This window comes from Parastagonospora nodorum (genome assembly GCF_000146915.1).
Source record: "Parastagonospora nodorum SN15 chromosome Unknown scaffold_20, whole genome shotgun sequence".
Taxonomy (NCBI): domain Eukaryota; kingdom Fungi; phylum Ascomycota; class Dothideomycetes; order Pleosporales; family Phaeosphaeriaceae; genus Parastagonospora; species Parastagonospora nodorum.
Window position 1 is genome coordinate 617,850 of NW_001884568.1, and position 10,324 is coordinate 628,173.

Below are 10,324 nucleotides of genomic sequence, written 5' to 3' on the forward strand. Positions count from 1 at the left end.
CAGCATGACGACGATATCAACGACTTTCTCAGTATGGTTTTGCGCGGGTGGGAGGGAGAGGTGTGGGCAGGGGGTTATGTATGGGTATCGGATTCGAGTCGAATGAATTGCATGATGAATGTTTCGGTTTATGATGGTGTGATTTCGTGGATGAGGATCAATTGATACCATGACACATGCAAAACACACATCACCTTGGATCAAACAGGCATATAAAATACTCAGAGAACTTTCATTCCCATCTCCCCAAACCAATTCACTTCCAGTCTAGTTAATCTCCTTGTGCGGAAACCACTTGCTCGGCTTCAAATTCTTCTCCTCGAGCGGCGCATCCAACACGCCCAGACGCCTTATCTCCCCCGCGCTCGGCGCGTCGTCGCGCTTGATGTTGGCTTCGGCTTTGCGGTACGCGGCTTGCAGGGCGAGGGTACGTGCGGCCTAGAATCGGGCGTCAGCTGCTCAAGTCTACACCGTAGCAGAAGCACAGTTCGTGGAGGGTCAGGGTCAGGGGATGTGTTGTGTGAAGGAGGGAAGTGGGATGGGCAGGATAAGCTAACGCACCTCTTTCTTATGATGCAGGCACTCGTAGTAGTCCTCGAGGACGGGCTGGCATTTTGCGGCGCCGCTGTTGTCTTCGGCCGAGGTGTTGGTCACGTAGCAGGCGAGGACTTCTTGCCAGAAGGGGAAGCAGCGGGATGGGCCTGGGGTGGCGGGTTAGTATGTGTGGAAGGGTTGATGGGTGGTGGTGGAGATATGGCAGGTCGGAGCAAGGGTGGTTTCGTGTTGCGGATGAGCTGGAGAGTGTCGTGGTGGTGATGCTTGTTCGTGGTGAATGAGTTTCGGCTTTCGCGGGTGTAGTTCGTTGGTCTTGCTGCCACCAGACGCTCGATCGCGCCATAGATCTCCAGATATATTCGATCGGTCCGCATCCTCATGCTCATGCTCCCGCATCCTCGCTCTCGTCGTAGGTCGCCGTGTCGCATTCGTTCCGGGTTCGATGTTCGTCATGCCATTGCCGTTGTCTCCGCGCCGCCACCGCTCCCAAACCACCTGTGTATCTTGGGAAAAGTAGGTGAATACGTACCACCAGCGAGTCCGTATCCTGAAGCCATGGTTGTGACGTAGATGTGCGGTTTCGCGGTCCAATGCTGGAGCTTCGTCGCAGTGAGGTTGTGCCAAGATATGGAGCTAGGCTGTAGTGGGGGTTAGCGCGGAAACCTCCGCTCATTGTGAATTTGATGGCTGTACATTCTCATTTTCATGATCGAAAGCTTTCATATGCTCGCCGAGAGGACTTGGATTCCGGTATCCCTATCTTTCTATGATGCTGGTAAAGACGGGATTGATAATTTTCTTGACAGGAAATGTTAGCACCAGCAAAGTCAAGCCCATCACTTCGCGAAATCGCATGTCGAGTCTAGTGCAAATGATTCAAGGTGAGTCAATCAATGATCACTAGATCATAAAGTAAGATGCTATCATGAGTGTTCCACACTTGATGGAAATGCGAAGACCTTGATGACCCATAAAGTGGATGCTCTCTCATACACAAAATGCTTCGTTGAAGGAGCTATAGTTTCATCTATGGATAACCGGCATGCTTTCGCAAGTCTACCATTTCAAACTCTTCAAAGCTTTCGCATCGCTCTCTTCCCAAGGGTATTCCTTCTCTGCCTCCACAATACGCTGCTTGTGCTCCTCGCTCCTCGGCGTGATGCTCGTCCTGTACGGAACGGGATGGCTTACAACTCCAGGCTCAAACTTGACCTCGGGCATCACCACCTTGCCGTTCTCAACCAATGGCTCGATCTTGAAGACGGCCAATGACTGTGCAATGGTAAGGAACAGCGCGTTGTCGGCAACGTAGCGTCCAGGGCACACACGACGTCCGTATCCGAACGTCCAGGTGCGTGGGTCAGGCTCGGCCTTATGTGTAGGTGTTTCGATGAATCGTTCGGGGCGGAATTCCATGGGGTCGGGGTATACGGCAGGGTCGTGGGTGAACCACCAGTTGTTCGGTAGCAGCAATGCGCCCTTGGGGATTCTGTAGCCGCGGATCATGTCTTCCTTGGTGGCGGCGTGAGGAAGTCCCATAGGCGCGACCGGATGCCATCGGTGTGTCTCCAGAACAACCGCCCAGAGATATGGTAGCTTGTCACGATCGCCACTGGCGGCTAGATCGCTGCCGAGGACACTGTCGAGCTCCTCTTGAGCTTTCTTCTGGACGTCGGGGAAGAGAGTCATGGCGAGGAAGAAGGTCATCAGAGCTGATACGGTGGTGTCGGCGCCACCGAGGTACATTGACGAGGCAGACCATTTGTGGATACGCTCCATGTCGGGATCAGAGCCGAGTTCCTCAAGTGCTTGAGATAGGAAGGATGTCTTGTGCTTCTTTTCACGCATCTGCTGCTTGACGAAAGCGTATGGTCGTTCGGTGGTCTCCTGCAATTGAGCAGCCATATCACGAGCAGTCTTCTTGAAAGCTGTACCAGGCATCCACTCCGGGAGGTATCGCAAGAAGGGCATGACGTCTACAGGCCATTTTCCAGGAATGGTAGACTCGGAGAATTCGTGCATGGTCTGGCCAGCCATGTCGACGAGAATGTCTTTACCCTTGGGCTCGGCAGTGTAGCCATAGGTGATCTTCAAGATGACGGCGCCAGCTTCCTTCTTGATGTGGTCAAACAACTTCTCGGGAGACTCGAGGACATTGAGAAGGAAATGGACAGACTCCTCTTCCTGAACGCGGTTGAATACGTTGAGGGAGGTGGTGCTACCAGCAACCTTTGCGATATTTGATCGATGCTTCTTGAAAACATCCGTGTACTGGCTCATAGCAAGGGTATTGTTCCACCCAATCCTGCACTAAGGTCAGCATGATGTAATTTAAACTTTGCTAGGAAGTCATACATGTCACTGCTGAACACCATGTGTGGGCGAGCAGCATGGGCTTGTGGCCTATCCCTGAGGAGCTCCAGCGCAAGCTGAGCATCATTGATGATGATGAAAGTCTGACCAAGAACTGTTATGGAACTGATCTCTCCATAGAGTTCCTTATGCTCTAGCCAGTGGTGGCATTCGAGCATACCAGGTTTTGGTAGGTCATTGACATTGCCGAGAAGTGGTAATCCTTTGGGACCTGGAGGCAGTGGGCGACCTGTCCTATTCGAGCGAGCCAAGTGCTGAATCAGGTAAGCAACAGACACGCCGAGCAGGAGTATCAACACAGTGGGTGTGTCCAGCATCTTTGCCTTGGAACTGAAAGGACCGAATCAGAAAGTGTGGATTGTGAAGGACCCGTGGACGTGATGGAGGAGCTACTTGCATGAAAATGAATAAAGGCACGGTCTATCACTTTCAAAAATTTTACGGGGCTTGCTTGCTCATCAGCACATGCACGAAAGGCTCCTGCCGCTCCACGGAGGGGTAGGGAGCGGCATAACAGCTTCGTTAGGCGATGTTGAACGTGGTGGGTCCAGGGACCATCGTAGCATCGCGCGTGGGCGACAGGCGGATACGCGGAAGCGAGTAAGTTTAGGGGCCAGGGCCCACACCCCTAGTGTCTCTACGATGGCATCAGGCATGTGAAATCCTCTGAACTTACTGTGTAAGCACAACTATTGGACATGGTCAAGAAAAGTCCATCATCCATACAAGTCAGCGTGTGTGTTGCTGTTCTACCACGAAACTACAACGTTCTTACGCATCGGCAGGATTTTGGTGGCACACTTGTCTCGATCAGCCACAAATTACCAAACGTGGAATATAACGCATTGGGCGTACATGGGGTGCCTGAGGATTCGGACCGAGCCTTTGCTTCGCTAGTAACTTCATTGGTGGATACCATCAAGCTGGGCATCGAAGGATTCAGTAATGTTCTTCATCGGAAAACTTTCCACTGACCACAGCGTTGGGATGAGGCGAATAAGAGGCTCTGCAGTATCTGCTGCAAGCGAAAATTTGGCGTTGATAGTAGTCATTGCTTCTTCTTAACGACAGTGAGGCTTGTAGCTGCATACTCAAAGTGTTGGTTCGATGAGCAGAAACGTCCTTGATACTTTGAAAACGAGACTAGTGTTGGGACACGGCGGGCAGCGGCCCCATCGTGTGGTTCTCCTCGTAACGCCTTTCCCGTTCGCTGTGAGATTGCTGGAGAAGATCGTCCAACTTGCACCAGGTTCTGAATCGATGTCGAGCCCAAAACGTATTTTACGCTTGTGCGCTTTGCTTTTCTGTTCCTTTGTTGGTGGGCCGTAACCCACTTTGGCTCGGGTACGCTCGACGATGAATGATACCCTTGTTCAGGTGTGGATATGTGCGTGCGTGTGCTGATGGAGCAGTAAAGAGCAACATGGTGGTTTCAGGCCCCTGGCATCCGATTTTGACCCATCGTGCTATCTTAGACTTAAGAGTTCCTCAATGCCGCGGACACGTTGGATGACCCCAGTGCTTCAGAGACCGTCGAAGTTGACCATTGCTCCACTATATCAAGATTCGACATGAAGCTATCCAGCATCCTCATATCCGTCGGGGCTCTGACACAGGGCGTTTTTGCTCAGCAAGAATTCCTTGCAAAATTGCCGACATGCGCCGTAAGTTGTCGTAGACCATCCCACCGTACTACACTGACATATCATTCAGTCAAAATGCGTTCTCGCAACTGTATCGATGTCGCGGTGCTCACCAAGCGACTTCGGTTGCCTTTGTGCTGACACAAATTTCATGAACACTGCAGCGGCATGCAATGCAGCAAACTGTACAGTGGTCCAAATGCTACAAGCAACAAACGAGACCTATGCTGCATGTGGTGTTCCAACACGCGATCAGAGTGCCACATTGATGGGGGTTACAGCATCTTTTGGCAGCTTAGCCTTGTTGATGGTAATACTCCGTCTGTCTGACCGCGCGATCTCTGCGCAAGCACAGCTCGGATGGGACGATTTGTTGATCGGACTTTCAGGGGTGCGTAACTCACTTGCGCTATCGTTCTTCTGATCTGACTTGTCTTCTAGTTTGTGGCTATCGGAATGAATGTCCCAGTTGTCGTCGCTGCAAAGCTTGGGTTCGGCCGCGACATGTGGGGTATTCCAGCCGACAATATCACTGAGAGTCTGAAAGGGCTCTATGTCGCGTACTTCATGTACATGTGGTCTGAATGTCTCTGCCAGCTATCCATCCTTGCCTTCTACCTGCGCATCATGGTAGACCACAAATTGCGCATGATAGTCTGGGGCTTCGTTGGTGTCGTCACTGCATTCGGCATTTGCAATGTGGTCTCCATGATCTTTCAGTGCACACCCATCAAATTCTTCTGGGATGGATGGAGAGGGGAGATGGCAGGCTTCTGTGGTGTCGATGTCAAACTGTTCGGCTTCGTCCGAGGAGCTGTCGAAATCTTCCTGGATCTGGCTATTTTGAGTATGCCACTACCCATGCTGGCGAAACTCAACATGTCGCCAAAGAAGAAGCTTCAGATCATGTCCATGTTTTCTGTCGGTTTCGTCATTACCATTGTCAGCTGTTTACGTCTCTGGTCTTTTGTTCAGTTCGGAGACTCTACGAACCCAACATGTAAGTACCAATCTGTTGCTATGAAAGATGAACATGACGCTGACACCTTTATTATAGATGACAACACATCTGGTCTATACTGGTGCGCCACCGAGGCGAATCTCTTCATTATCGTAGCCTGTATGCCAGCCATGCACGCCCTCTTCCACAAGATGTTCCGACAATTTCGAGAGTCGAGCACATATGCGAGCAAGGAGAAATACGGCAGCAGCAGCAACAAAGGCTCATACTTGCGCCATCATGATGGCAGTCGACAACGCCAGAACTCGCTGCCACTTGGCGCGATCAAAAAATCCACCGATGTCAACATCTTTCGCACGGAGCGATCGAGCTCAGACGTCGAGCTTGTTACTCAACTGCCTCACACCTAATGAGAACGACACGAACTGTACTATAGCAAAAGAAACACAGAGACGAATCAATGACTACTTCCATTTACACATTGCCCTGGTCTTGGTGCCTGCTTCCCCACGTGTTCCCGCGTGTCGCGCCGCGCGATTAATCACACACCTACCTACCTGGGCAGGTTCTGTCCGTGCTTCGTTTCAAACCAACAAGATCGTCGTTGTTGCTTTCCCTTCGGCGTCCAAGGGACCCGTTAGAGCCTGCATCCGTGATAAGAATTCCCGAGGTATCCTGTGAAAGGCTGAAGGACGTGCGCCTGTGGTTCGCGATCTATCGGAGACACTCCGAGTTGTTGGCGTCTCGGGATTCGTTGAGAATAATAAGGCCGGTACCATCAGACCGGAACCAAGCAGGCGATAAACGTGGACTTTCGGCAGTCTAGGAATTACGCTGTTGGTTCAGGTGCGGAACACCCGTCGACCGTTTTCTGTCTACATCCTAGCCAAACTTTCGCTCAACATGTTCTGCGATCTATCGCAAGCATTCCCCGGACATACCCAGACTGTGCATACCGCTGCTGCTGGCATCGATAGAGTTTTGAGCATAGCAATGCCAAAACAACGAGCGACAACAGCACTTGATATGAGAGTCGTCACGATTTGCGCCATTTGAAGCAAGTTGCCGTCAACAACACGACGCTTCCTTTTCGGCGACTCAATTCTCGCGCTACTCCTCGTTGAAACCACGAAACCCCACAATGTTTCTGCCGCAACGCAACACCCTGTATCAAAGAACGGGACTTTCCCTCCTCGCTGTCTAATTTCAGAGCATGGTATCATTTCCAAGCCCATGGATGCGACAAGTTCAAGGTTGTGAAGTCCAAGGTTGTGTTCGCTCAGATGGAACCGGCAGTCAAACACCAAATATCATGAGCCTGCGCAGCGATTTTGGGCAGCATCAAGCTTGATCAGTAATCACAGGCAGTCAACGTCCTTGACACGGAACACAAAGTTATGATTGACTAGGTCAATAAACAACAATTCGAACGCCCAATACTAGTTCGTAAGCCGTCATTAAACAATCTATGCCGCCAAAGGTATCATGGTATTAATCTTTCCTCCTCTTTGATCTTCCAGCATTTCCTTAACCTATTTCTTATCTCCACCCTTTCCGCCCATCATCCCTCCTAGGTACCCGCCGGCACTCTTTGCACCACCTGCAACACTGCCCGCACCACTCTTCACGCCGTCAGCAGCGCTCTGTCCATATCCACCAAGCGGTCCCTGGCTCTCGATAGGCTTCCCGTTCTCGTCTTTGCCGCCGCGTTCGGCGCGGTTGATGCCTTCTTTCGAGATTGCATCGCCGAGAGGTTGGGCAAGACCGCCTTTGCCTACTTGACCTGATACGAGGCCGTTGACGCCGTCTTGGAGGTTGTCGACTTGCTCGATACCAGTGACTTTGGATTTGTCAAGGTTCTCTGGATAAGGTGTTAGCTCAGACTTCGACGAGGTAGTATGAGGACGAAGTGTGACTTGTGGGGCAAAGAACAGGGTAAAGGGATGACGTACGTTTCGTGGCATATGAAGCCTTGTTGTCCTTGGTGAACCAGCTCAGGTACTTGTCCTCGATCCAGGGCATCCAGCTCTCATATTGCTTGTTGTAGTATTCTCCAGCCTGTTGCTTGTAGGTCTTCGATTCGTTGTTGTTTGCCATTTTTGCGTCTTTGGTATCAAATCACTCAAGTTTCCGAAGCTTTGCTGATGTACTTCCAGGAACCCCAAGAGTTGTGATAGTATGTGATGAGATTTGTTGCATGTGGAGTGCCCCAAATCAGGCAGCCGAGCCATATATATCCCCACCAAACCCCTGATCTTGCATCATACGCAGCTAGTGATCTCATCTTCAATCACAGCCTCCAACTTTTACAGGATTCTGTGCCGCAGTTGTACAGGTGCGACGTTGTCAACCGTGTTTTGACAGGGATGTGCGCATACGTCATAGGGCTGGAACCACTTGATCGTCCCGCGTGGAAACCTGCCAGACCACGCGTCTGGGATGTGCGCCGTTGCGTCGACCATTCAACGCTGCGGACGGGACGTTTGATGCTTGCTAGGATAGAATGATTGGGCGAAGGTGATGTGGTGGCTTCGCGAAGTGGTGGGATGGATGCGCGGCGATGTGAACAAGGAACTTGTTCATCTTCAGATCTCCTCCAGGATCGCGTGCCAATTGGATAAGGTCAGTTCTCTTGCATCTCTTGGCTCGGGGTCTCGAAATCGAGCGTATCGCCTGGAAGTACGCATCTGAGTACTACTCATTCTTGGAACTAGTGCGCAAATTGTCATATACGACGCCACACCCGTGCCATGTTCAGTTTCCTTGAGACAAGATGTATCACACAGATCCGAACGCTTCTTACATCGAGAAATCAGAATAATTCAGATAGGAGTTGGTGATACAATCACATTTCGAGTGGGGGAGAGAAGGCAGTCGTCAAACTCATGGGCAATGCGCAACATGTTCCTTCTTTCCCGCCAGACCATCCCGCCTTGATACAACAATATTATGAGTATATTCAACGTCTTTTCTAATATCGAGACTTACTCACTTATCCTTGTTCCTACGTAGGATCATGCAGCAGCATGCTTGCTGCTTAACCGAGAGGATACACACTCGTCTCGAAGCGCCCAAATAACACATGCAGGACGGCAAATGCAGGCTAACACTTCCGCGCTTTTAATCCAAATCTGGTTGTCCCACTATTGACTCCCTCTATCGGACTCTCCCATGCCTCGAAAACATCAACGTAGTGTATCTCAACGTTGTTTTTGCAGCTTTAACGAAATTACAGATATAGATTCACGGGATAAAGGCACTTCGCGAAGGTAACAAGACTGGGCGCTCTCTATGCCGCAAGAGTACTGTAAGGAGAGTCTCGCTTTCATAATGTCGTCCAGAAAACCTGTCGTTTCTTTACTCAGATCGCAGTCTCGTGTCACCACGCCATTACTTCGTACCATATAGGACGTTACACACAACCAGCCGCCCGACATGGAACCTTCTCAATCTTCCCTGATCGACAGGCTCTGACTTGTAGTCTCGCAAGACACAGGACTCGGCATGTATTTCAGAAAGTTGAGTATCTCTTTTGATCAGGGCGGTGCCCCATAGCGCTCGACACCACACTCTCTGAACATCAAGTCAACCCCACGTTACACCAAGTCAATACCTGTAACACGGAGAGTCGTGAATTCGAATTATGTCCAGCGCTACAGCTAATCGAACCCCCTCAGAGCCCTTTTATTCCAGCAAGACCACTCTCGAACAGTAGCCGACCCTAATCGTATACCATTGTTGAAGACCACTCCACGTCAGGTGTTCAACCGACTCAACACCTCGAACGCCTAATATCCGGAGCAGCAGCTCGGGTTACACCGCAGAACCTGAAGCTAGTTCCCGCGGTCCTTTCACAGAGGCGGAAGCGTCCCCCGTCAACGTCTCCAGATAGTCCTTGCGCCTACCGTTTGCGATTCGCTTCACACCGACCTTGCCCAAATCTCGGCACATTACAATTATGTCGGCTCCAGGCGATCTCCTGGACCCTGTCATACTGGAAGCCATTGCTCGCCGTGTCGTGTGCAGGGTCTTGGTTAGCGCGATCGCAACGAGGCCATCCGTTCTTTGATTGGTTTCAAGCTGAGAGTGACTCCGACTTGCTTTCCAGCTCAGAGAGGATGGGTCGGAGATCATAGAGAGGCTCTTCGCGGCAGCCATAGTGGTCTTGGTGGAAGTTAGATTTTGTTTTCTTTGCACTGGATATCAGCTGTCTCCTTGACAGAGGAGGACCGTTATTCATCGAAAAACCTCTTTTGATCTTCATTTAATCAACCCTGTACACTGTTCGCTTAAATCACACGTACAATTAATCGTTCTTCATAAAGAGGATTTATTAGGCGGATCCTGTAGCGGAAGGCGCTGGACCGCGCCGCATCGCCCCCACCTGACTCTGTTACCCCACGCCACACACCCATTCCACGGCAGACATAAGTCACTCATCCCCATCTCATTCCACATCAAGAAAGTACACAGATTCTGTGAAGTTGTAGGGTCAAAGCAATGTTGTGCCCGGAAAGCCGTTGCATGGGAAATTCATATCAGGAGTCACCCTGAGCGAAATCCGGTTGCAGCTTAAGCGCCGCCCACGGGCCAAACGTGTCAGCCGCGCGACACCATCTCCCCACAACCAATAGCCTTCCAATCATTTGAAGGTATATACCGTGCCTCGCCGTAGGATTCGAAACATGTGAGGCTGTGCACAGCTACAGGCCACGGGATGCCACTGTTTCCTTGCCCCATAGTAAATGACTTACAGATATGCACACTGCTACGCCGCGAGATCTATGACTGG

General features: G+C 51.0%; 5 protein-coding genes across 5 annotated transcripts; 1 reads left to right on the forward strand and 4 right to left on the reverse strand.

The window, feature by feature from the left end:
• Window positions 1-141: 141 nt before the first annotated feature.
• On the reverse strand, window positions 142-1,112 carry SNOG_11883 (hypothetical protein; the record flags this gene model as incomplete). The annotated part of the gene is made up of 3 exons (XM_001802068.1): window positions 142-438; window positions 562-701; window positions 1,085-1,112. The coding sequence occupies 3 exons, from the start codon at window positions 1,110-1,112 to the stop codon at window positions 268-270; spliced, it is 339 nt and encodes a 112-aa protein (XP_001802120.1). The 3' UTR covers window positions 142-267.
• A 429-nt stretch (window positions 1,113-1,541) lies between these two features.
• Window positions 1,542-3,245, reverse strand: SNOG_11884 (hypothetical protein; the record flags this gene model as incomplete). The annotated part of the gene is made up of 2 exons (XM_001802069.1): window positions 1,542-2,860; window positions 2,911-3,245. 2 exons carry the CDS (start codon window positions 3,243-3,245, stop codon window positions 1,612-1,614), a joined length of 1,584 nt encoding a protein of 527 aa, XP_001802121.1. The 3' UTR covers window positions 1,542-1,611.
• A 1,782-nt stretch (window positions 3,246-5,027) lies between these two features.
• SNOG_11885 (hypothetical protein) lies at window positions 5,028-5,942 on the forward strand (the record flags this gene model as incomplete). The annotated part of the gene is made up of 2 exons (XM_001802070.1): window positions 5,028-5,571; window positions 5,629-5,942. The coding sequence occupies 2 exons, from the start codon at window positions 5,028-5,030 to the stop codon at window positions 5,940-5,942; spliced, it is 858 nt and encodes a 285-aa protein (XP_001802122.1).
• A 693-nt stretch (window positions 5,943-6,635) lies between these two features.
• SNOG_11886 (hypothetical protein) lies at window positions 6,636-7,663 on the reverse strand. Its single transcript, XM_001802071.1, has one exon. It carries the CDS (start codon window positions 7,494-7,496, stop codon window positions 7,065-7,067), a length of 432 nt encoding a protein of 143 aa, XP_001802123.1. The 5' UTR covers window positions 7,497-7,663; the 3' UTR covers window positions 6,636-7,064.
• Window positions 7,664-9,345: 1,682 nt separating this feature from the next.
• On the reverse strand, window positions 9,346-9,690 carry SNOG_11887 (hypothetical protein; the record flags this gene model as incomplete). The annotated part of the gene is made up of 2 exons (XM_001802072.1): window positions 9,346-9,473; window positions 9,528-9,690. The coding sequence occupies 2 exons, from the start codon at window positions 9,688-9,690 to the stop codon at window positions 9,346-9,348; spliced, it is 291 nt and encodes a 96-aa protein (XP_001802124.1).
• Window positions 9,691-10,324: the final 634 nt, after the last annotated feature.